The following is a 27929-nucleotide window of genomic DNA, read 5'->3' on the forward strand; positions in this document are numbered from 1 at the left end:
TTTCGTTATCAGTCTGAGAGATACTGTAATTCATTATCCCAGTGGTTCACTGTTTGTCTATTGAACTGGCAACCACTTGCACTCAATTATTTACAAGCATCCCTCTCATACACCATGTGTTCTTTCTTTAAAGATAAACCCCTCACTGAGATGGTGCTTGCAGTGCACCAACAGTTTGCAATCAGATTATTCATTTGTGTAAAATGCACTGAAGAAGGAATGAACATGATAAACCTGGCTCTTGATACTTACCCAAACTATACAAAATCTGCTTCATTTTTTAAAGTTCATTCAAAAATGAGTTTAAGTGTGAGAATAAAATGAGAACCTTCATTGCTTTGAGACATTTTTCATAATGATTCAGTATTCTCCAATTCACTTCACTATTGTGGCTGCTTGCTGCTACTGTACTGGCACTGCTGCCCCTGATAATGTTGAAATAAATTACCTAGAATTTCCAAGATCCAGCTCTTGGATTCCCTTAATGGTGGATTAAAGGCAAGGATCTTCCCCATTTTTCTACAGGTATAGTACAATACAAATGTGTTATATTGGAAAGAGGTCAAAATACAATGAAAATGCACTCTTTAGAATGATCGATTTTTCATTCCTGCAGCTTACACCATGCATTTCTATATCATGACCACTCGTTTGAAATTATGGTTAATGTTATAAATTAGATTTTTGGAGATTTTTTTTTTCTCTTGTATGATATTCTTACGACAGAATCTATTCTATCCCTACTAGAGAATTCTTTTAGCAAAAAATAGAATTGAACCATGTATTAAAAATCAATGCTGGCAAATCTGAGTCAAGTAAAGCTCTTAGCGTAAGCAAAATTGGTTTTCTTTCAGCTGAAAAATTACTGTAGGAAAGTAAAGCTTGCCCTCTCGTGTTATTTTGTTCAATAGTAAGACCTGGTAAGCATTAATGTTTTATCGTTGTCCTTGAATTGAAAGTGAAATTGTAACATGGGCTTTCACCAAGTGTAACCAGTGGCTTTGTGACTGAGCCAATTTAACAGTGACTCTAATGCCCTTATGGCTAGAAAGAAAAATGATGTGTTGTCAAATTTAAAAACTTAACAGGTTAATGTTGTAGGGAGAGAGTGCTGAACTGAGGCACGCTTTGACCTGAATTGTGGTCTCTTACAGCTGGGTGCTGCTGTAATTTGTGTTGCTGGAAAAGCGCAGCAACACATTTTCAGCTCCGATCTCCAGCATCTGTAGTCCTCACTTTCTCCTGCTGCTCTTATTTCCATTGATTGGAATTTGCTTTGAGTTCATGTTGTTAAACTTTCCTCTTCCAGCCTGTTCCTGTAACCGTCAAGGGGCCATCGATTCAATTTGTGATCAGCGAACTGGACAATGTCGTTGTCATAGAAATACCGTTGGCCATGCCTGTGACCGCTGCCGACCCGGATATTACGGATTCCCAACCTGTCGTCCATGTCAGTGTAATCGTCATTCGGAATCCTGTGATCCTCAAACAGGAATCTGTGTGAACTGTAGAGCATTCGCCACTGGAAATAACTGTGAGCGGTATGGAGCTGTAACATTATTGCAGATTTAATAATGATTAATTATAAATGCAATCCGGGCAGCATTGCCAGTTGTACCTGCTTGTAAGTGGATTGTTTTGGATGTGATGGAAAACACGGTTATTATATAAATGTCATTGCCAATGATGCCACATAACACAGAAAGCTGTGGTCAGCAAACTGTGCTCGCTATCAATGGCACAGACGGCACAAGACTTTGCCACTCTCAGTATACTAATGGTTTTGTGGTGTATAGTGCAGAAAAAATGCCATTCGGCTTTCTGGGTCTATGCTAGTTTCTTTGTATTACTTCTGCACTCTATCTGAAAGTATCATATGATTTCTGTCAATTGGACAGTTACATTTCTAGCTGTGCCAACTTCAATCCTAGTATCAAAATGTTTCCATTATTAGCAGTTACCAGGTTAGAATGCTGACCTGGTGTCTGACCACCAGTAGGATATAATGTAAATGCTTCTGTTTCTTCACGCAATAACGGCTGTGGCAGGAAGATGGACCAAAAAGATAAATCTAGTCCATAAATTGCCCTGTTGGGCTGTGTTTTGTTGCTTCTAACATTTCCAGGTCTGTCATCATGTATTGGATAGGTACAGACTTGGGTTGATTTGGGACGCTTTTCAAAATGGCATTCTCCCCTCCATTCCCAGAGTTCTCAGTTTTTCAGAATGTCTCTTAACAATGGGGGATAGTTCAAATCATGAGCCCATGCTTGGCACTGCCCTGTGGCTGACTGCCTTGCAGAGATAGGCCTAGCCTGCAACTCACAATATAAAAGAAGTATGGCTCACAGCACATCAGAATTAGAGTCTGTATGAGGGAACCTTTTGAAAAGATGGGCATGCCCCTCATGGCAAGATATAGGTCACGTGGTCCTTCATACACCTGCCCTCCTCCCCCTCATTTAAAGATATAACACTTTCATGCTCATTCAAAAACCTTACACTATACAGAAGAAGATAACCCTTAATGGCAGTTGGGCATGTAAGAAAAATGTCAATCACTTAAAGTTCTTACTGTTAAAAAAACTTTTTAAGTTTCAAACGCTGAAACCACAAGAAACATGAAACCACTCAATCCCGTTCAAACAAAGATTGTGAAATTGATAGAGATCACACAGCCCGAGCTGGCAATCAAATAGGGACAGAGTTGTTTTAGTAATTCACTGGTTGGCTGGGCTCTTAGCCAAGGCTAAGAAATTAGTCAGGCAATGGAGAGCTGAAACACTTGAGCAACCCTGAGAATGGTTCCTGATGATGTATAACGTTCAACACCATCTGTGATTCTTCAGACACTGAAACAGTATTCTTGCCACAAGACCGGCACAATACCCAGGCAGAAACAATACTCATGCCACACATGTGTCAGACAATAATCACCTCCAATACAAGAGAATCAGCGATGCCATTGCTGAATCTCCCATCAACAACATCTTAGGAGTTACCATTGACCAGAAACTGAACTAGGCCAGCCGTATAAATACTGTGGCTACAAGAGCAGGTGAGAGGCTACGAATTTTGATTTGATTTGACATTCCCAAAGCCTAACTATCATGCATAAGGCACAATGCAGTAGTGCAGTGGAATGCTTTCCATTTGTGTGGACATGGGCAGCTCCAACATTCAAAAAGCTTGACACCATCCAAGACAGGATGTCCAGCTTCAATATTAGTTCACTCCATCACCAATGCACAGTAGTTAACAATACCATTTATAAGCTGCACAGCAGAAATTCAGCAAGACTCCTAGGGCAGCACCTTCCAAAGCAACAGTGTCCACTATCTAGCACAAGAGTACCAGATGTATAGGAACATAGCACATGTAAGCTGCACATGTTCTTGACTTGGAACCAAATTGTGGCTATTTCTCTGTTCCTGGGTTAAAATCCTGGAACTGTTTTCTCAATAGCACCCTCTGAATACCTACCCCCAAGGACTGCATTGGTTCATGAAGCCAGCTCACTACCATCGTTTCAAAGGCAGTTGGGGAGAAGTACGAATATTCTTCCAGCCAGCCACACCCACATTCCATGAATGAATCAAAACCAAAAAAATCAGCATGATATTTATTGTTATTCCTGTTTCATGGCATGTCAGTGAATCTTTTCAAATGTTCCTTTATTTCTGTTTTGGCAGATGTAGTGAAGGTTACTTCGGTAATCCGAGTTTAAATGAACCTTGTCGACCATGTCAGTGTCCTGACATTCCAAACAGTGGACGCTATTTTGCTCATTCATGTTACAAAGACTCAAGAACTCAACAATTGGTTTGTAACTGTCTTGAAGGCCATTCAGGTGTGAAGATTATTAAGTGTATTCTAGTTTATAGATGTTGATAATACAACGTAGTTTAACTGGCTTAAAATTATCTTTTTGGAACTTTTAAGCTGCATGTTTTCCCCTCCTGGTTACCCTGACCTGTTTTTATTGTCCACATGTGGTCAACACACCATGAGCAGATGGCATTATCATACTGGTATCGGAAAGCTGTGTGGGCATATTGTGTTGTGTTCCATTACTGGAGTGATTACTGAGGTAATCTCTTCAAAGTAATATATTTGAGCCCTGGCACAAACACCATTCCCTGATCATGAACTCCACACCTCTTCCTGACAACTGTCTGACACTAAAACAGAATCTTTGCAAGCTTGCAAAGTATATTTAATACTGAGAGGAGCTCTGATATCCATAAGAGTGTCTGTTGGCAGCTTCATCACACTGTAATCACTTGGATCTGCCTCATTTCAGTTCATCTGTTGCTAACTCATCTTTCTGTTTTTACCATTGGACATGGTGATTGCAATGCACCTATGGCTGGACTTACATCATCCACTCTCCATAACCCTGAAGTCATCCAAACAATATCATAATTTTAACATTCTCATCCATGTTTTCAAATTCCTCCATAGCCTCAGACCACTTAAGAAACACAGGAACATCTGAATAGCCCCTCAAGCCTGTACCACCATGCAATGAGATCATGGCTGATCTGTGGCTGAACACAATCTACCTTTAGTGTTTATCCCTTAATTCTTTCGCCTGACAAAAGCAAGTCTGTCTAATTTAAAACCTGTACTCTCTGTAATCTTCCCAGCCCTGCCCAGGTTGCACAGGTTCACTCTTTAACGTAACATGCACTCGAAAAAACAAACTAGAGGGCATGTGGTCTATAGGTATCTGCACTCCTGCATTTCAGGGCTTTGGAGTATAAACAATTTTAATCAATCCACCGTTGCTATCCTTCAGCTGTAAGGGCAGTAAATTTTGGAGTGTCCTCCATAAACAACATAAATTTTCATTTCTCATTCAAAACTTTGTTTAAAACATAGCTCTCTTAGCAAGCACGTGGTCATTGCCTCTGTTATTTCCTTATGTAGCTCAGTGTCAAATTGTGATTGATAAAGCTGTTGTGAAAAGACTTGACATATTTTACAAGTAAAAGGTGTGATACAAATGTAATTTGGTTTGGTATGTTATTTAAATTTGTTGTGATTGTTCCAACTGAGAAACTAAGATGAATAAATTTACAAAATTTATATTTGATATTGAACACTTATGAAATAAATGAATAGGAGCAAATTTACACTTAACAAGAGTGTAGATCAGACAGTTGGCAGTACAGTTACAATCCCATTTCTAACCTGTATTCCCAGCAGCTATAGAGTCCCTACAGTGTGGAAGCAGGTCATTCAACCCATTGAACCTCCAAAGAGTATCCCACCCAGACCCACTCCCCTACAATATCCCTGTAACCCTGCATTTCCCATTGGCCAATCCACCTAACCTGCACATCTTTGGACTGTGGGAGGAAACCAGAGCACCCGAAGGAAACCCACGCAGACGCTGGGAGGATTTGCCAACTCCACACAGACAGTTGCCCAAGGCTGGAATTGAACCCGTTTCCTGAGGTTGTGATGCAGCAGTACTAACCACTGAGCCACTATTCCACCCCATGGATCCCAACTATAGATCCCTGCTGTGATACAAGGATCAGAAAGTTACATGGAGGAAAGGGTTTTGAGTGGAAAATGTGGTCTGATAGTTAACTTATTAATTTTCACAGCTCTGATAAATTTGTTGGCTATCTATTTGCTGGAACAATGTATTTAGTCTGTGGTTCACTAGGTTTATCACCTTGGTGACATGTCACTATATTTGATTGGATTGGAGCCAGTCTATATCTGTGCTGCTATTAAAATTTTTTGTGTCTTTCTGTTCAGGAAGTCACTGTGAGAGATGTTCTCCTGGTTTCTACGGTACTCTGATAGGAATTGGAGATCACTGTTTGCCTTGCAGCTGCAATGATAACATAGACAGGAGAGACCCAGGAGCTTGCGATCCGCAGACGGGCAAGTGTTTGAAATGCCTGCATAACACCTATGGACCAAATTGTCAGTACTGCAAACCAGGGTATTATGGATCTGCTTTGAACAAGGACTGCAAACGTAAGATTCTCAGGAGGTTAATCATTTCAGTTAGATTTGTTACGACACGGGGTAAACCCTCCTGCTTAATTTAAAACCAGCAACACAGAAAAGATTTATCCCGTGCTGTAATCTGTAAAAGTCAGGAGGCCAAAAACTACTTCAAGTAAAAATTAACAACTTTATTTCTTAAAATATAACAGAGAATAATTAACTAACCACTATTTAAAATTTCTTTCTCTAACCTATCTTTTACCTTCCCTTCTGTAACACTAGCTGATAAAATTCCCAATTAAGATTTACGAAACAACGCTTCTTATCTCAAATCCAGGCAGCTTTTGGTTCTTATCTTCGGATCTTAATGTTTTCTTTTCTCCTTGTTAGGAATTTCTGAGTCACAGGTTACTGATCGAAAAGGCACTTTTAAGAGAGCTATTTTTAAGCATGCTGGGCCATGGCAGTTCTCCCTTCAACTGTTCAATTTTCCCTGGTCCTATATCCCAGCGCATCGGATTGTGTCATTGGCTTTTAAGATAGTCAATGTACTCAATTCAATCTTGATTGAAGTTTGATATGTTTCGGGTATAATTCAAATTGATTGGCTGAATTCAAATTTGTTTTTGTCTCCAAGCAACGAACTAATCGAGTGGTTCGAACCAGTGCTACATTGTTACCATTGTTGAGTACACTTGGTGCTGCGTCTGGTAGTTCTGCTGCTTTTAACTCTCTTAAAGGAATACTCACATCTTCATTATAGATAGTATATAAGTGCTCAAGTTCTGGCTCAGCGTATCCTAAAGCAAGTTTCAGTGTGGAATTTCATAAGTATATTTGCAATGTCAGCTTCAGGATAAATTTTGCGGATTCCTGTGTAACTGACAGCAATTACTGAAACTTACAGATCCAGTGAAAATATGAGAATTCTAACATGCAGAACTTCAGTGTTTTTGCACCAGAACCAGCTTTGAAATGTGTTTTGTCACTGATAACCTGCTAAGGTATCTAGTTATATAACAGGTAACTTGCTGAAAGTCTTGTTTAAATAGCACTTCCAGTCATAGAGTCATACAGCACGGAAACACACATTTTGATCCAACTTGTCCACACTGACCAGACATTCCAATCTGACCCAGTCTCATTTGCCACCACTTGGCCCATATTCCTCTAAACCCTTCCTATTCATATACCAATCCCAGGTGCCCTTTAAGTATTCTAATTGTGCCTGCCTCCATCACTTCCACTAGCAGTTCATTCCACACACACATTACCCACTGTGTGAAAAAGTTACCCCTCAGATCCTTTTTAAATCTTTCCCTTCTCATCTTAATCCTCTATTTTTGGATTTCCCTATCCCGGGAGAAAGACCTTGGCCATTCACCCTATCCATGCCCCTCATGATTTTATAAACCTCTATAAGTTCACACCGCAGCCTCTGACGCTCCAGGGAAAAGTGCCCCAGTCAATTCATTCTCTCTCTGTAACTCAAATCCTCCAGTCCTTGCAACATGCTTGTAAATCTTTTTAACATCCTCTCCTATTTAACAACATCTTTCCTATAAAAGGGCAACCAGAATTGTATGCAGCATTCTAAAACTGGCCTCACCAATGTCCTGTACAGCTGAGAAATACTTGATGAGGTCCCAGGGAGTTATCTACCTTTATGTGTTTTAAGACGTCCAGCACCTCCTCCTCTGTAATATGAACTCTCCAAGACATCACTATTTATTCCCTCATTTCCCTACCTTCCTTGTCCTTCTCCACAGTAAATAGTGATGCGAAATACTCATTTAGAATCTCACCCCTCTGTAGTTCTGCACATAGATGGCCATGTTGATCTTTAAGGGGCCCTATTATTTACCTAGTTACACTTTTTCTTTTAATGTACTTATAGAATCTCTTTTGATTTTTCTTAACTCTATTTGCCAAGGCCATCTCATGTCCCATTTTTGCCCACCTGATTTCCTACTACCATTATACACCTTGAGGGTTTCACTCGATCCCGACTCTATACCTGATATATGCCTCTTTGGTTTTTGACCAGACCCTCAATATCTCCAGTCATTCAGCATTCCCTACACCTACCTTCACACAAACAGAAACACACTGTCTCTGAACTCCCATTGTCTCATTTTCAAAGGCTTCTGACTTCCCAACCATTTTTTTTACCCACAAATAACCTCCCTCAATCAACATTTGAAAGTTCCTGCCTAATACTGTCAAAATTGTGCTATTTTTGCCCTATTTCTCAACTAACGGCAGTATTTATCTAGTGAAGTGTGGTCTGACTCAGGAAACTTTGCAGCACCACAACAACCTGTGACAATCTTCAACCAATCACCGTAATGAGCTTTATGATAGCCAACTGGATTTTCAATATCTGGAATTTTATTGTCCCATTTTGTCCTTTAGTAGCATTGATGGGCCAGACTGGTTTGGTTTTACCCTTGATTTTTGCAATTATATGTTGTTGTGCTAAATGTTGTTGGTTTTAACAAAGCAGCATTTACGTAACAGCATCTATGAAAGGATGAATGCAATCCATTTTCTTTGGTGCTTACAGTAAATGAGATCCAAATTTCATTTTCAGTTGTTCCACTATTGATCATGGTTGGATTAGTAAATTTATAAAAAAAATATATTCTTACATACTTTGATGAACTTCTCAGAATTGTCCTTTTTCATTAATTGTTCATTTGATGTGATTGTTGATGGAAAAGCCAGCATTTATTGTCCATCCTCAATTATCGTAGAGAAGGAGGTTCAGCAGTCAGTAATAGTCAGCTTGTTGCTCAAATGTTTCAGGGACAACGCTCTGAGTTTTGTCACGAGTCGAGATGTTAGTGAGAAGGACTGTGCAGGATCGATGGGATACGTGTTCATTTAAGTTTCTGCTGCCGAAGTCAACGCTGGATGATTAATCCAGGTGCTTCTGTGTGACTTTCTGGGCCTTTTTAGAAGGGAGTTAAGAGTTAACTACATTCCCATGATTTGGATACACACTGGGTCAGACAGGATAAGTATTTCCTTCCCTGAAAGAAATGGTATAATCCCAGCCGAGGTGACTACTGGACCAGTCAGATCCCTGGATGAAATCTGGGCTGACAGTTTCTATTTTGTATTTTTAAATTTAGCATGGCCAAAATTAATTGAAACACAAGTGTGCCAGGCTGCAGATTTAGATTTAACAATAAAATAGAAGTTAAGTACGCAAAAGAAATAAAACAAAAATGACATAAAACAAACCAAGCTATTTACATATAACACAGTTTAAGAGATTTCAAAAACACAAGGCAAAATACAATCCCACCTCCTTCACAACACCATCATATTACAGTTACTCAAAGAATCCAGAGAAATTCCAGTTTTGGAAGCTGTGAGGCATTTTCCCTTGACCACTCGCACAACTCAGAGTTTAGACTTTTTCAGTCTTTAATAACCCGCAGACTTTTACACAAACACTCCTAGATCTGCAAGTTTGACAAACTACACAATTTCACTGAGGTACATTTCCTTAACTGCTCCAAACATTTTCCTTTTTCTAAAAGAGACTCGACATCTGACTTTAATCAGCTCTCTTTCAAACTGCCCAGAAGCTTTTCAATTAAATTTGCTCTTCCTGGATTCTAGGAAGCTCATTACTTGATGTTTTCTCACTCCAGTCTTAAACACACACAGCAAAACAAATCTCCATTCATACTCTAGCAGATGTATAATGCATCAAGACCATGGTTCCAGACGATTGAGCGCTTAATGTTTAAATCTCACCACCAAAACCCTTTGTGTTGAAATGTTTGTTCTGTTCTTCTCTGTGCAGATGCTGCCAGACCTTTTGAGTTTCTACAGAACCTTTGTTTCAATGTATCTGGCATCTGCAGTTCTTTGTTTTTATGAACCGGGTATATTCTTTTGATAACTGAGTCAGAAAGTCAGAGAGATGTACAGCACAGAAACAGACCCTTCAGTCCAACCCATCCATGCTGACCAGATATCCTAAATTAATCTAATCCCATTTGCCAGCACTTGGCCCATATCCCTCTAAACCCTTCCTATTCATATACCCACCCAAATGCCTTTTAAATGTTATAATTGTACCAGCATCCACCATTTCCTCTGGCAGCTCATTCCATAATTCCACCACTCTCTGCACGAAAAAGTTGCCCCTTAGATCCCTTTTATATCTTTTCCTTCTCGCCCTAAACCTATGCCCTCTAGTTCTGGACTCCTCTACCCCAGGGAAAAGACTTTGTCTATTTACCCTATCCATGACCCTCATGATTTTATAAACCTCTATAAGGTCACCCCTCAGCCTCCGACGCTGCAGGGAAAACAGCCCCAGCCTGTTCAGCTTCTCCCTAGAGCTCAAATCCTCCAACCCTGGCAACATCCTTGTAAACCTTATCTGAACCCTTTCAAGTTTCACAACATCCTTCCGGTAGGAAGGAGATCAGAATTGCATGCAATATTCCAAAAGTGGCCTAACCAATGTCCTGTACAGCCGCAACATGACCTCCCAAGTCCTCTACTCAATACTCTGACCAATAAAGGAAAGCATACCAAATGCCTTCTTCACTATCCTATCTACATGCGACTCCACTTTCAAGGAGCTATGAATCTGCACTCCAAGGTTTCTGATCCATTTCATGATCATCGCCACTGAGACTACCTTTTAAATTTGAGATTTATTAATTGGATGAAGAGCTTGTCATTTGAGGAACAGTTGAGGCTCTGTACTTAATGGAATTTGTAAGAATGGGGGGAGGGATCTCATTGAAATCCATCAATCTCACACAATTCTGAGAAGCCTGGATAGAGTGAATGTGGAGAAGGTGTTTCCCCTCGTAGGAAACATTAGGACCCAAGGGCTCAGCCTCAGAGTAAAGGGATCACTTTATAGAAATGAGATGAGGAGGAATTTCTTCAGCCAGAGGGTGGTGAATCTGTGGAAAGTATTGCTGCAGAGGGATGTGGAGGCCAAGTCATTGAGTGTAGTTAAGACAGAGGTAGATAGGTTCTTAATTAGTAAGGAATCAAGGGTTGCGGGGACGAGGCAGGAGTATGGGGTTGAGAAACATATCAGCCATGGTTGTGTGGCAGAGCAGGCACAATAGGCCAAAATATCCTAATTCTGCTCCTGTATCTTATGGTGCTTTGGTGATAAAATCCCTAGATCCATTGTGGAGATTCCAGAGTATTCATGAGGCCTCTGGGTGAACCAACTATGTTATCATTATGGTTCCCTTCCTGAACATCATAGTGCATTGCTAAAACTGGACACTTTGTTGTGGGGGAATTGTTGGTGTCCAGAATCAAGGATGATATAACTGAACACCTTGACATTTTTTAATTAATCAGGGAGAACCAGCATGGATTCATGACAGATAGATCAAGCCTGACAAACATTACTGAATTTTTTTAAAGAGGTGACTTACATAGTGTCCAGGGGAATGTCTGTGGATGTTGTTTATATGGACTTCCAGAAGGCATTTAACAATGATCTATTATTGTCCCATTCACTTCACTGCACATCTATATTGTGTATGCCGCTATTGTACTGGTACTGCTACCAGTAAATAAGGTTTAAATAAGTTACATAGAATTTCAAAGTTGTTAATTTTAAATCTGAGATAGATAATTTTTTGTTAAGTGAAGATATTAAGAGATAAGGGCCAAAGGCAGTTATATGGAGTTAGGCTATGGATCAGTCAGGATCTCACTGAATGATGGAACAGACTCGAGGGGCTGAATGGTCTACTTCTGTTCCCATTTGTTTTTCAAGCCTATAAATTAGCAAAGACAGAGTTGGTGGCAGAATGCTAACATGCTGTATATGAAATAAATTGATTATCATTCTGTCATCCTATAGAATAGCAATGACTATATGACAAAAATAATTAATGTGATATGAAGCACTAAATATGAATGTCACTATAGTTAAAAACAGTTTAATTTACTCTGACGTGAAATTATTTTTCAGAATGTACTTGCAATGGCATTGGACTCGATAGGGGGCGCTGTGTTCCCAATAGTTTGTGTATGTGTGATCAAGCAACTGGTCAATGTCCATGCTTACCAAATGTGGTTGGGAACAGCTGTGTGAAATGTGCTCCTGGTTTCTGGAATCTGCGCAGTGGAAGAGGATGTAAGCCTTGTTATTGTGACCCTCAGAACTCCGTCAGCTCCCAATGTGACGAGGCAAGGAGGAAATTTGTATATTTAATCAAAGATACAAAATCACTGAAAGTATCAAAAAATTCTAATATTGAACAAAACGTGCAGAGCCATTTCTGAAACAATAGATTTGGACATGTCATGTTTGTCCAATAGAGGGAATCATTGCCATTTATAAGTGATGGGACAAAGTATTCAATTGAGTGTCATCACACCATAGTGTCATAGAGTCACAGAGACGTACAGCATGGAAACAGCCCTTCGGTCCAACTTGTCCATGCCGACCAGGTATCCCAACCCAATCTAGTCCCATTTGCCAGCATTTGGCCCATCTCCCTTTCTGTTCATATACCCATCCAGATGCCTTTTACATTCTGCAATTGTACCAGCCTCCACCACTTCTTCTGGCAGCTCATTCCATAGATGCATCACCATCTGCATGAAAAACTTGATCCTTGGGTCCCATTTATATCTTTCCCCACTCACCCGAAACCAATGCCCTATAGTTCTGGACTCCCCATCCCCAGAGAAAAGACTTTGTCTATTTATCCTGTCTATGCCCCTCTTAATTTTATAAACCTTTATAAGGTCAACCCTCAACCTCTGACGCTCCATGGAAAACAACCCCAGCCTGTTCAGCCTCTCCCTATAGCTCAAATCCTCCAACCCTGGCAACATCCTTGTAAATGTTTTCTGAACCCTTTCAAGTTTCATGACTGAGGAAATTGCAGGGCCCCTTGCAGAATGATCAGTATAATCAATAACTACGGGTGAGGTGCATGAGGACTGGAGACGGGCCTGCTTATTAGACTTCATTCTAACCTATCTCTTAATTGCATATTTTAGGTTACTGGACAATGTCAATGCAAAGCTGGCTACAGTGGAAAAACATGTTCTGAATGTCAGGATAATTATTATGGCAACCCAAGAATACAGTGTATCTGTAAGTATCTATTTCCCTAACAGTCTTTTTTCACAGGTAGTTTGAATTGTTCAGTGAAATGTCAAAGATTTAGGGCATTGTTGAATCAAGAAATCAAAAAGGGAATTGTAATTAATTTTGTTATGAGTTAGTAACCAAGAACCTATGAGATGTATTTCAGCACATGCTACATCAGTGCAGGTTTTATCACTAATTTCCTAAGATTGATTGGTCTGTCAGGCAGCTTTTGAGTAATGGCAGATTGGTGATGAGCTTTAATTAGTAATCCATTCTTATTACGCTCTACAATCTATTATTAAAGTGTGTCAGCTGCATCAGATCTTTTGAAAACCATCCCAGAGGGAAAAGCCAGTGAAACTTTGAAACAAATATATGAGTAGTAGTGGATCTATTTTGACTATATGAGAACCAATAGGTCTCATTCACCAGTATACTTTTTCTCTTCTGGGATAGTATTCTGAGGACTAACTTCACCTTTATTTTGATTGTATCTGTCTGCATGTGTCTTGCTTTTGGGACTATTCCTCATAAAACAAATGTTAAAAAATGCTTTTAATCGCAGAGAAACTGAATTATTAAGGCCTACCACCTCCACACATAAAATCAAATGTTTGATGAAACAATTTGAAACAGAAAATTGCCATCTTTAGGAATAACAGTGGACTACTAAAAGAAAATTGTAGCAATAAGTTGATCAGATCCCACAAATGGCTAATTCAATTCACAATGCACAGCCCACAGAATTTTACAGCATCAGTATCCTGACAGGGTTTCATTAGGGAGGGATGTGATAACATTGGAGAGGGTGCAGAGGAGATTTACCAGGTCATTGCCTTGGCTGCAGGTTTTTAATTATGAAGAAACATCAGACATCAGAGTTGTTATCCTTGGAGCACAGGAGACTGACGGGGTCATGACTGAGATATTTAAAATTATGTGGGGCATAAATAGACTAGACAGGAAGGAACTTTTCATCTTGATGGAGGGATCAATGACCAGGAGGCATACAAAGGGGCAAAACATTTGGAGGAGTGGAGAGGAAATTATTTTCATCCAGAGGATGGTAGGAATCTGGAATTCATTACCTGTAAGGGTGGTAGAGGCAGAAAACCTCAGAGCATTTAATTATCTAGATACACACTTGTGATGCCAAGGCATACAAGGCCAAGTGCTGCAAAATGGGATTAGAGTGGTTCGGTGCTAGTTTTTGGCAAGTCAATGGGCCAAAGGGCCATTTTCGGTGCTGTAAGCTTCTATGACATAAGCATCTAAGGGATAACTAAATGAAGAAAGGAGCCAGTCCATCACCTCAACTGGGATGAACAATTTGGGGATTTGTGTACCCATGTGAAGGTTATAACTCGCTAGATTCATGCTGCAAATCAAGCCCTGCTGTTCCAAGGGGCATCACAAAAGTTCCAAAGTTGCTAAAAAAAATACAAAACATCCCTGATTTCCCTGATTTTCAGACCTAGGTTGATAGCAAGCACAGACCTAACAAAAAAGCACTTTTGTTTTGCTGGTTATTAGATGGTAAACCATTAAACTAAATTAAGTAAATGTAACAAATTGAACGCTAAACCCTTTCCTCCCCTTACACACTTCATAGACAGACAAGCAACAACAGGAACAAACACATAGCTGGAGGAAAAACGGGGGAACTATTCCGCGGTATTTGTTCCCAAGTTCTGTTGGGTTTGGTTCTTGCTGATCCAGAGGTTTCTCCTTGACTTTCCTTTTTCCGGTGTTCCTTTTGGTTTGCATGACCTTTTCACTTAGAAAAGGTCTCTATCTTAGTCCAATTCAACATCACAACTTGCAGCACCTACTGAAGAAACAATAACATGGTTCTCTTCAGGTTTCAAGTGGCTTACTGCACAGAAAGTATAGAAAGAGAAAGTGAGTTTGGCTGTTGGAGACCTGCTGGTTTGTTTTCTGATATGAGAAAGCTTCTCTCTGTCTTACTCACAGCCCAAGCTATTCAGCAACTTGACAACCAGGCATTTTGTCATTGACAGACTGAGCATCTTGATCATTAATAATTGGTTCCTAGCCCACAAATCAATCAGCTTCACTTGTAAACAACCACTCAGCTCCAGCTTGTCTGCACATTGCTGGAATCTACACCTACACAAACAGGGTTCACAAAATTCCTAACTTTCAAAACATGTCGCCATCTTTAAAAGTCCTTGGGTTTCAAAACAATTCCTTTTCAATTCAGTCCACAGTTTTAGAAAGTACAAAAATAAAAATGAAATTGTATTTACATTATGTATTTTATAAGCAAAGTTGGATGAACCTGTTTAGCTGGGGCACTTGAAATCCATGTATATGCATCAGTCACTCTTTCTCTGTCTAGTGCATGAGAATAGGATCATAAATAACCTACTTGGATAAATCTGTTTTGGAGAAGCTTCCAGCAAACCAGCAGAGCAACGTGAGTTTTTTTTTCCTTGAGAAATAGGCTTTAAAAATTCAGGCTGAGAGACAAAAAGCTGATGTTACATGTTAGTGAGCTGATCTTCAAAGATGGTTTCATCAACGCGTTTGACTGGGAGACTGGAACAGTATAGTCTTGACTGGCAGTCTTTCCAAGCTTTTGTGGCATGGTTCGAGATATTTCTCTCTGCTAATAATATCCTCAAAGATCCTGATGAGTCAACTGTTGATCAGACAATAGGGAAAGGAAAGGGGAAATATTTTTAGAAGAAAGTGTACCGTGAAGTGGATAAAAAGAAACTGAAGAATTCGCTGAGCTAAAAGAGATGCCACTTTGAGTTAAGTTGTGTCAGCTTGAGCAGTACTATAGTCACAAGTCCATTAAAAATTGCTGAAGGCTGTTAATTTGGAACCAGTTGGCCAATTAGCACATTGGAAAGTTTACTGAAGCTTTGAAAAAGCTGTCCATTCACTGTAACTTTGGAGAATTTCCAGAGAAAGCGCAGAGGATAGACTTATGTGCAGTTTAAATGTGCCAGTGTTAATTTCCAGCATAGGTTACTAGGTGACATTGTCTTTGGGCATGATGGAATGTGATGGTAGTGAAATCAGATTTGACAACTGCCGGTCATCTGCTGAAGTAAAGTATCTGTAGCTGAGTCTGCTAAAAGCCCCAACAAGGGTGGTTGGTCAAAGCAGTGAGACAATAAAGTCCTGTTGCAGTCTATAGGCCAACACTGGGCACCAAATTGTCACATTCTGAAGGGACAGCATTACACTTGCAAGAAGAAGGATCTTTTTGTCAAGTCATGTCAAGACAATTTTAAACACAGAAACCGCTGGCTGGAGGAAAGGGCAGTCACTGTGTATGGTGTATGGTGGTCGCATAGCGTCAGGTCAATGAGGAGTCAATTTAGACCCATATGATTCAAAACACAGAATGTCCTGTGGAAATTCACAGAATGTACTCCAATTAGCATTGGATGAAGCTCTATGTAGGTTAAGGAGGGTGCACTAGGTGTTAAATCAGCAAAGAAATCATACAAAAAATTCTGAAAGTTTGAAGGAAAGAAAATCCTTATAATAGGAGCTATGATCATTCTAAGCACATACAAGGAGCCAAATGCTCATAACTGTGGCAATGGTTAGAAAACAGCCGATGAAGGTTAAAGCATTTAAATTCAACTAGACCAAGTTTTTCACAAAGAAGTGATTGCTAAAAACACTCAGTTATTTCGTGACAGCAGTAAACCAGTTCAAGGATACAAGAGCATTGTGCAGGGATCATAGGAAAGCAAGACCAGTTTATTTCAGCTCTTGTCCAGTGCCGAATGATCCAAAGGCACAAAGTAGAGCAAGAACTGAAAAGACTTGAGCCAATTTACAACTTGAGTTAAATGATGAATCTAGTCATATTCAAATAATAGCACACGCAAGAGTCTATTTCAATTTCATCAGTCACCATTTGGTGTTTCTTTACTCCCCCTGAAATTTCAAGGAATAATAAACCAAACTTTGCTAGGAATTCAGGGAGCAGTTAATTATTTGGATGACGTGCTTATTTCAGTCCAAATAGGTAGACTCTTAATAATCAAAAAAGGTGCTCCAACTTTTGGAAAAGCATGGTGTTCAGGCACAGTGTGTCAAATGTGAAATGTTTCAAAACTCTGTGGAGCGTTTGTGTCACAGGATACGTCAAGATGGATTATACCGCCCTCCGGACCCGTCCATCACTGCCCCCCTCTGAACTATCACCTTCTCCCTCCCCTTCATCCACCTATCAGTTTCCCAGTTACCCCACCAACCCTAGCCCCCTTCCATTTATCTCTCAGCCCCGACCCACAAGCCTCATTCCTGATGAAGGGCTTATGCTCGAAACTTCGATTCTCCTGCTCCTCGGATGCTGCCTGACCGGCTGTGCTTTTCCAGCACCACACTCTTGTCTCAAAGATGGATTACATGCCACATAGAGTAACATACAGGCAATAGGAAATGTGCCACACCCTCCAAGTATCTCTGCGATCATAACATTGTTGGACTTAATGAATTATTATGGTGAAATTGTATGAAATCCAGTAACGTTATTGCACCCATTGAATAAACTTTGAAGAGCAGCGTTTCATGAAATTGGAAGATAGAATTTGACAAAGGATTCTGGTCCTATGAAATTGAACTGGTACATGGCAAAATGCCTGGATATTACAATGTATCTCAAAAAGATTAATCTAGCCTGTGATGCCTCTCCATATAAATAGGTATTGTGCTTTCCCAAATATTGGAGAATGCTGAGGAAAGACCACGTGCCTTTGACTCATGCACCCTCAGAGCCAATGACAAAATTAAGAAAGAATTTAAAGGCTTGTCTTTAATTTTTGGCAGTTCATAAATACTTATATGGTCATAGTTTACAGTCAAAACTGATCATAACCACAAACGGCTAACTTGAATCCAAAGTCTTCAGTACACACTCAGTTGTTGTAAAGGTTGTTGATTTTATCTGCTTATCAGCATGATCTGAAGTACTGGTGATTGAAACACCAGTGTAATCACTGAGATGCCCAGATTATCCTCAATACAGGTAGGATCCTTTTCATCTAAGTTGCCAGAACCAGCAGATGATATTAGTAGAACAATATGTTTATTGTTAACACGTTTTATTGAAGAAGGTGTATGCATCTATTCTGCAGATAGTTTTAGAGATTAGGCTACTTTGTGTAAAAGCGAAGAATGAGTTATCAGTTGATAAATGTTGAGTTATGTAACGAATCAATTTGTAATTCCTGAAAAGGACAGATCTATGCAATGGAAGTAGGTTTGCTCGCTGAGCTGGAAAGTTTGTTTTCAGACATTTCGTCACTATATTAGGTAACATTATCAATGAGTATCCGGAGGCCCACTGAAGATGTTACCTTGTATGGTGACGAAATGTCTGAAAACAAACCTTCCAGCTCAGTGAGCAAACCTACATCCAGAACCTCAACCTGAGCTACAAATCTTCTCAAAACTCACCAAGATCTATGTGATAGTCAACATTTAGGGATGTGCTTGAAAAAGAGTCCAGCCAGGAGTCCCCTTTGGCAGCTCGGGTTACACAAGGACATAGAAGGTACAGTCAAACAGCGAGACTAGAAGCTGCCATAAATAGCTTCGCAACCCTGCAAATGTCCCACCAGGGTGTCCTAGACGCTGCACATTGACTGAGTTAGGGGAATTTGTAGTGATTAGACTAATCATTGTGATAGAAAGCAATGTGAGTTTCCCAATGAATTGAACAACAATTAGCAAAGCCCAAGATATTTTGCACGATTTTCTTGCTACTTGCTTATTGGTTCCCAGAGAAAGTTATGCAGCACAGCCCGCAGCGCAAATTGTTGAGCACGTCCTGGTTAAACAAATTTGGAGGAATATTATTGAATCACAAAATGATAATTATTTAATTATCGCAACACACCTAACTATGTGATTGGCAGATCACCAGTTGAATTGTTGATTAGATGAGAGGTGTCTACTGCTGAAGCCACAGTTAGCACTGTCAGTGGACTAGAAACAATCCAGCCAGAAAGCAATGATAGGGGGAGAGTAAGAGAAATAGGTCTGAGGTTTCACCAAAAGGTCATCATCATAAACAGATTGAAGTGGCTAATCCTGAAGAATCATGAATGCATGTGGTCCTTGCACACATTTATCTCAATATATCTAATAGAGGTGAGACTAGATTTGTACATATGAATAATGATTTACCTTCACTGGTCCAGGGAAAAGGAGGAGTTTGGAAGAATCAAATTAGTCTGATGATTTGATGGCTGGATATGAGTAAATACCAATATTTCCTCCAACACAAATTGTACCTGAAACCATTTCAGATCAGAGTCAAATGTTTCTGATGAAGTGGAAATTTTAGTTAAAAGTCAGGGCATAATCAGTGTTTGTCAGAGAAAACTCCTCAAATTCAAGCCTAGATTACTTAAGTTCCTTTCCTTCAGAAAGTTTGTGAGGAATAAGAAACGAGTCATTAAATTTGATTTGTAAATCCATGAAAAATGAGAGAGGTATAATAAGTTGTATGGAACTTGACATGTAACCTCTTCATAAAGTAGGTAGGAGTGTAATAGCACCCTCTTGTGGCCATTTGTGTATGTATTGTAAGAGACCTCACCTTTTAGTTTTGGTCGACAGACTGAAAATGAAAACACTGCTTTGAGAAAGATAGTAAGTATATGGAGTTATTTGCAGATTTGGGGGAAACGAGGAAATCTAACTGGTGCGTGTGAAACAACGTCACTTTGAGGTTACGTTGAACATTACTTTGAGGTTACATTGGGTCCAGCCAAAGTAGCATTATTTGTTATGGGTTCAGGAGAACTCAGCGTAGTAACAAGCCTTGATTGTTCGAATGGCAGTTCAGCACAGACTCTGAGGAGATGAAATCAGAGACAAGCAAGGAGACCTGAAAAAAAGAGCAGAACAGCTACATTCAGAGACACTGAAAGAAATCAATCATTCTAGAATGCAAAGATGTGAAGAAAGAGCCTGATCCAACCAAGTAACCAGTAAATTATAGACTGATCAGATTGTTGTGCTGGTAACATTGACACCTCAGTAAAGAACAAAAGATTGTAAAAACACCACATCTAGTTCTCCAATATTGGAGTAATGATAAAGATCTGTATTCCTCTGACCATTTTCTCTTTTCACTACATATTTATTCTTTTTTCTTTTGTGTCAGTGTGTGTAAAGAGGGGAGTCTTTAAAGGGATAAAGTTTACATAAAATAGAAATCATGTTCTTTTCCTGTTCCTGATAAAGTTTAAAAAGTGTCCCACTAAAGAGTTATTTTGTGTTGTTACTGAAGGAACCTGGTATGCTTCACTTTTATCTCGGATAGCAGTTAGTCAGGTGCAAATTGGGATTTTGGGAACTTTCACATTCAGCACAATTTTGGAAACTTTGTGGAAGGGGAGGTGCTGGCCAAGTGGTATTATGGCTGGACTGTCAATCTGGAGACCCTGGTAATGTTCTGGGTACACAGGTTTGTCTCCTGCATTGGTAAATGATTGAATGTGAACTCAATAAAAATCTGGAATTAAGAAAGTAATAATGACCATGAATCCATTGTCAATTGTGAGAAAAACCTATTTGGTTCACTCATGTCCTTTAAGGAAGGAAACTGCCTACATGTGACTCCCAACCCACAGCAATGTGGCTGAGCCTTCTGGGCAATTAGGAATGGGCAATATGTACGGGCCTTGCCCACAATGCCCACATCCCATGAATGAATGGAACAAAATTAAGGCTTGATTTCCAGTGGACTATGCCTTTGATTTGGGACAGTATGTATATTCGCAAACCAGAATAAACTTACGCAGTTTGGGTACTTGAAAAACATATGCATGTACTTGTCTCTCCTGCAAAATATCACAATCACTTTTTAGCAGTTTTAGCTGTCCAAGATAAATGTGTATCAGTTCTCAACCCGTTTCCTCTAATTAGAGTCATAGAGACGTGCAGCAGGGAAACTGACCCTTCAGTCCAACTCATCCATGCTGACCAGATATCCTAAATTAATCTAGTCCCATTTGCCAGGACATGGGCCAAAACCCTCCACAACCTTCCTATTCATATAACCATCCAGATGCCTTGTAAATGTTGTAATTGTGCCAGCCTCCGCCACTTCTTCTGGCATTCCGTGCATGCGTTGTCCTCTGTGTGAAAAGGTTGCCCCTTAGGTCCCTTTTAAACCTTTCCCCTCTCACTCTAAACCTATACTCTGGTTCTGGACTTCTCCACCCCAGGGAAAAGATGTTGTCTATTTATCCTATCCATGACCCTCATGACTTTATACACGTCTACAATGTCACCCCTCAGCCTCCGACGCTGCAGGGAAAACAATTCAACCTCTCCCTATAGTTCAAAGCCTCAAACTCTGACAGCATCTTTGTAAAGTGGCCTTACCAATGTCCTGTTCAGCTGCAACATGACCTCCTAACCCGTACACTCAATGTTCTGACCAGTAAAGGAAAGCATACCAAACACCTTCTTCACTATCCTATCTACCACTTTCAAGGAGCTATGAAGCTGCATACCAAGGTCTCTTTGTTCAGCAACACTCCCCAGGACCTTACCATTAAATATATAAGTCCTGCCAAGATTTGCCTTTCCAAAATGCAACACCTCAAATTTATCTAAATTAAACTCCATCTGCCACTCCTCAGCCCATTGACCCATCTGATCAAGATCCCATTGTAATCTTGGTTATCCATTACATGTCAAATTTTGGTGTCATCTGCAAACTTACTAACTATACCTCATATCTAAATAATTTATATAAATAATTAAAAGCAGTGGACCTAGCATCAAACCTTGTGGCACACCATTGGTCACAGGCCTCCATTCTGAAAAACAACCCTCCATCACCACCCTTTATCTTTTACCTTTGAGCCAGTTCTGTATCCAAATGGCTAGTTCTCTTTGTATTCCATGAGATCTAACCTTGCTAATAAGTCTACCATGAGAAACCTTGTCGAACGTCTTGCTGAAGTCCATATAGATCACATCCACTGCTCTGCCCTCATCAATCCTCTTAGTTACTTCTTCAAAACACTCAATCAAGTTAATGAGAACTGGTGGATTCTGCATTTCATTGTCAAAGCGTAATGCAATGCTGTTTAAAAAAAACATTATTCAGAATTATTTAAGATGTGAATGGATTTAAATAATAAATGTTTTCAATATTCTCCATGTAGCCTGTAACTGCAGTTTGGAAGGGACAGAAAGGCCTGCATGTGACAAGACAACAGGTGCCTGTAAATGCCGTGAAGGCGTAACAGGGCAACAGTGCAACAAGTGTGCATGGGGTTACTGCAAGGAGTTTCCAAATTGCACAGGGTGTCATCCTTGCTTTAAGCTGATAGATGAAGAGATATGTTCCATCATCCGAGCCACTGAAAGTCTGATCAACAAGACCAACTTCGTGCCTGGACAAACTCCGGGGCCTTCCTATGATGAAAGGCTTAAAAAGTTAGAAAAGAAATTTGCTGCAGTTGCCAACAAGTTAAATGACTCAGTTGCTTCCCCGGATGAATTTGAAAAGACAAAGGATTACTTTGACAAAATCAGGTAATTTTCTTCAATTTAGTTAGCTGTACGGAGAAAGTATTTATTTTAACTTCCGATCGCAATAATTGATACTTGACTATTTTAAATCACAGACTTCAATCTTAACTTTAACAAGAGGCAATTTAACATTTGTGACTATGCCAGTGACTGAAATGGATAGAAGCCCAGTTTGACATGCTGGTGCATTTGCAGACAAGTTCTGACCTAGTTGTCAGTTTTATTTGGGATACATCATGCAACAGCATCTTTCCATTATAACATAGCAGGAAAACCCAAAGTTCTTTTGATTTTTCCATTTGAACTTTGTCTACCATAATGTTGTGATGTGGTAGAAACCTTCGTGGTTAAAAGTCAGCCCTCTAGCAGTTGGTTTGTGGAGTATTTTAATAAATTCAGATTGGAGGCAAAGGTAATTGCATCTTTCTGTAATACTTGCAGGCTGTGAGAAATGTTCTACATGGTTTCAATATATAAAAAGAAAGGTGAAGTATGAGCTAGAGATGACAAACTAACTGCCAATACTTCAGCAGTTAATATGAAATGATTTACATTGAATGTTTTAAGAATATAGTTTTGTTTGACAATAACATTAACTAGAATCAAATATCCATAATCCTTCTTATACATAAGGCCAGAGTGCAGTGGAAGCACTACATATTAGGCTGGGACCCGAATACAACTAGTACTGACACGCCCAAGGCTGTGTGAGGGCTGGAGAAATCCTCCGCCCTAACTAGTGTCTGTGACATGGCCACTGCACAGGATCACCCAGTTTTCCTCAGCTCAAGATCTTGGTGAGCTAGCATATGTAGTCACACCCAGGGTTTTGAAGGCACCTTGGATGGTTGCCTAGCCAATGTAGATTCATGCTTTTTCACCACCACCCCGTCCCCTGCTGAGACCACAAACTTCGGTGGGGTCAACACTGACTATCATTTACAGGAGGAACATCGTATTTACACTGGAACCAAAGACCCATGAGTTTTCAGGAATAGTCTATTCTTCCACTATTGGAGTGGAAAATAGTTTTTGAACAGAAACATAATTATAAAAGTGTGAATGGTAAATTCATATTCCATCATTTTTCAATTGGTACAGGTGGATTTTTCCCTGTTTCAAATTGTGGGGGGAGCAAAAACAGCATAAAGAAATATCATTAAAAGTAACACATGTGAAAATCCATTTATTGCCTACACTTCAAATATCCATAAGAAACATCAACCATTCAGCTGTCGTATTGAGGGGAAGCTGGAGAAAATGGTTGAAGATCAGATGAGCTTTAATAATTTTCTTGCTATTAGTTAAATTAAATTCCACTGTAGTTGGGTTCCAATCCCAATCTACGATTTTGGGTAGCAGCCCCAGATGAATGTAAAGAAACTAGTGACAGAATATAGCACATAGTCCTAATGTGACACAGATTCCAAACTATCATCCATGAAATAAAAATACAGTTGGATAATTATTAAACAACAACTAAACTATAGACAATGTGTTAATCTTTTTGAAACTTGTTATTCAGGGAAATCAAAATGCAGATCAACACACACTTGAACATTTCAAATAACACTGAGCAGCATAACCGAGATATTGATGATTTGAATGAAGAAATTGACAAGCTCAGTCAGAAAGTGAATAGATTCAGAATCGACTCCAGGACAATAGCTAATGCAAGTGGTAAGTGTACCATTGGAAGAGACGTTTAAATAACATACCTGTGCTGTGTTCCCATGTTAACTGAATACTGGATTTAGATGATTAAAATGATCATTATTAAAATTAAAGTAATATATTGAAATAGCCACATGTTTTACAATTGTATGCTGAAATGTCCAAGTAATTAACCTTAAGGGATGTTCATTCTTTAACTGCCTGAAGTAAACCAGGTCTGCTTAGAGCAGTGCAAAACAATGGTTATCACACAAATGTTTTTATTTATTTTACACAATATACAGTCTTGGCTGGCCAGTACAGTACTTTTTGCCCATCTCTCAATATAGAAGAAGCTAGTGGTAAGCCACTTGATTGAAGCACTGCAGTCCATTTCAGTTAGGTATTCTGAAGTCCTATTAGAAAGGGAGTTATGGGATTTTGACCTGAGAAAGTGATCAACAAGCTTTTTAAATTGGTTTACTTAATCTAATTATCTAAAACACATACAAATTGTGTCTCTGCAACATTTGTATGAAGACATTATTATAGAACACATACCTGTTTTAGTTCATTGCTCTCACCAATGAGAAAATTGAGATTAGCTAAAACCTATTCCCAGAAATGTCTGCCTTTTAATTATTAAAGTTCATTTAATCATTTTAATTAAATTGTTAGCTGCATTTACCCCAGATCAGCCTTAAAACAAAATGTGATACTCCTGACACAAAGAAAGGAGCTTAACATGCCATCTTTTTTTAAAATGATAACTGAACAGTACTTTCTTCAATCATGTTAATGTTTTTGCTAATGAAAGGCCTAGTAAATTAGATGCAAGCAAAATATGACCAAATTTCAAAATTGAGATTTGGATGGACTATTGATATGGAAATTATCATTGAGTATTGCAAATAAGATAGTTCTTTCCTCCTATCCTGCCTCACATTTAGATGAATTCTGGCAGCTGAATTATATTTATAGCATTTTTATAGACCCATTTGTGACAAGACTTTTTTTCCATTCTAGTAGTTGACAACAAACTACCAGCACGTTGAGTAGTGTGATGTTGTAAAATATTCACAATTGCTTTACACCTCACTCATGGATGAAACAGCTGTCACAAGCCTCAGGCAGGCGAAACACTTGATTTATTCTGTAGTTAAACCATAACTGTGTTATTTACCAATGTCCTTGAAAATCAGCTGTGCAGAACAGAAGCTAACTTACGAAGCATATCTTATCTCAGAGGTACTTCAGATATATTGCTCATCAGATTTGGGTCCATCTTGTTTTCTCTGAAATGCTTACGTCAATTTTGATTGTTTGCAGAACTTTGTGTTGCTTCAAGGTACTTTCTTTGGTGAAGTCTGCAAGTGACATTTATGCTCTATGGGTGAGGGTAAAAGAAAAAAAATGGTCAAATTGCTTATCATTCTTCTTAGTTTTGAACCTTTGTCTCTTTACTGTGTTAGTTTTCCAACCACTGGATCTTTCACTGACCTGCTCTGAACATATCCCATCAGTTAGTTGCTAAAGGTGGATTCGTGGCCAATAACCCCACTACCACCAATGCCTCCTCCCCTACCCATGGCCCTCCAATTCTCCTCCACATTCCCACCTAAACACCTTCAATCACCTGTGCTTAACCTTCCTCCTTCCCCCCTCAAACTCCACAGCCTGTACTTTCTCACCTCTTTTGCAAAGAACTCTCGACTTCCCACACAAGCCAGACTCAAGCCCTGCTGAAGGATGGACAGATGTACCCCAGGATTTTATTCACCCCAAACCTCTGTCTGACTTCAAAAGGCAGCCGCTAGACATGACCAACCAGACCTCTATGTTTGCAGCTCCCTGACTGATGACACATAACAGTGTTTGACTTTGTATAGACCTACAGGACAGATTGTTGCCCCATTTCCCTGGATTGCATTCAGATAGATTCCCTGATCATGAGTGTCCCAGGCAGATAACTGATTGTGGCCAAGCCCGTGAATTGTGTGGAGACTGTGACCATGACTGACAATACTAGGACCGCCTGACAGACAATACAACCACCCAACATTAACTGGTCCAAAATTTAGACCCCACCAGTTTTTGACATGGCTATTTGGTTAATAAAATTAGCAGTGAATTTGGCCCTAGCTGTCGTGCCAACAAGCTGACAGAGATGGCAATGCAAGATATGGATGTTGCAAATATGGAGGTAGATGTTAAGTGAGCAAACACTATGAGAGTGAATGAGCAGCTCTGAGATGCTGCCTGATCCAACTCTTCATTTGGTTGCCTGTCCAAGGGTACAAAGTGTCCTTGCAGCAGCCTTTCACAACTAGTTGCAGGTGTGCCCTGTAATGCCGATGTCTGTTTCCGGAGCAGCCTATAAGTGGATTGAAAAGGTGTCATAATGGTCATAAAGGCTTGGCAACAAATTAAACATTCATCCAAGGCACACCCCTGATATTGCCTCTCTCTCTCACACACACTCCCTTAGTCCCACTATACCAACACTAATGCCCTTTATATAATCCATAGTCCCCTTATATCCATATGCCAACTTATCTCCCCCTGCCGACTTAGAGCCTAGTTCCACCGACTACCATTTCCCCTTCACCTGTCATGCCAACTAATTGAATATACATCCACGTAGGAGGAAAATTCATTCTAATACTTAATTACAGATTGCACTCCATTCAAAAATGTATTTTCATTCATAACTTCACAGTTCCAAGGGAGTTATGCAGAATCCTTTCCATTGTTAATAGTCCTAAATAGCATATGATGACTCTCCTCCCAACAAAGGGTGCCTAACCCCATCACAAAGCTGCCCTGAGGGTTATCTAGAGGGTTACTTCAGCTTCATAAAGGAGTACCATAGTTGGCCAAAAGAAATGCAAAATGAGAATGGACCTGCTCTTACCTGGTCCAATCTCCACACTCCAGGTTCCAGACAGTTACCAAAGTACAATTTCATGGAAGTAGCTGGTCATTTAAAAGGCACAATGCCTCTGGGAACTGTGTTTATGCAAACTACAGCCCACCCCCGATCCCATTCCCATGAAAATGAGAAATGTTGAGTTTGGGTGGAGAAATTGAGATCCTCAACTTCTTCCATCATATTCTCCACAACAGAAATACTCTGTGGTGTGCTCTGGAATTTGTGGAAAATTTGTCCCACAGTTACAGCTATTTCTGTATTCCAGCTGATGATATTTTAAATGACTAATGCAACACAAATTCTAAGAGTTTTGTGAGGCTTGGCCATTACCCTTTTAAAGAACTACTTCATGCATTTGAAGGGAAACAGATAATTTCATAAAAGGGAAAGGAATAGAAAGATATGCAGATGATTTCTGACAGTAGGAGGTTCACACAGAATACAAACACAAGAAAATACCAGTCTCAATTGGCTGATTTTGCATTGTACTTTCATTGTAAGGTTAATTATTGCAAACTCACTGCTATGAAAATTAATATTAATATTAATTTAATGTATTTAAAACATTCTTCATTATCACGGGTAAATTTTAGGTGTTTGTTTTCTTTTGGCCATGACCAATATATGTGTCAATAAATCTTTTTGCCCTTGGAGAGATTGATTCAATTTTAATAGTCTAGTGGGGAGCTTTTTGGATTTCAA

General features: G+C 39.6%; 1 protein-coding gene across 1 annotated transcript in view; it reads left to right on the forward strand.

The window, feature by feature from the left end:
• LOC140466667 (laminin subunit beta-4-like) overlaps window positions 1-27929 on the forward strand; it is a 130036-nt gene that overhangs the window by 66990 nt on the left and 35117 nt on the right. The window contains exons 21-27 of the mRNA XM_072562107.1: window positions 1310-1541; window positions 3693-3850; window positions 5776-6000; window positions 11954-12171; window positions 12994-13090; window positions 22273-22645; window positions 24168-24322. Of these exons, the coding sequence (XP_072418208.1) occupies window positions 1310-1541; window positions 3693-3850; window positions 5776-6000; window positions 11954-12171; window positions 12994-13090; window positions 22273-22645; window positions 24168-24322 (1458 nt within the window). The remainder of the gene's footprint in view (window positions 1-1309; window positions 1542-3692; window positions 3851-5775; window positions 6001-11953; window positions 12172-12993; window positions 13091-22272; window positions 22646-24167; window positions 24323-27929) is intronic.

This window comes from Chiloscyllium punctatum, chromosome 44 (assembly GCF_047496795.1).
Source record: "Chiloscyllium punctatum isolate Juve2018m chromosome 44, sChiPun1.3, whole genome shotgun sequence".
In the NCBI taxonomy this organism is placed as follows: Eukaryota; Metazoa; Chordata; class Chondrichthyes; order Orectolobiformes; family Hemiscylliidae; genus Chiloscyllium; species Chiloscyllium punctatum.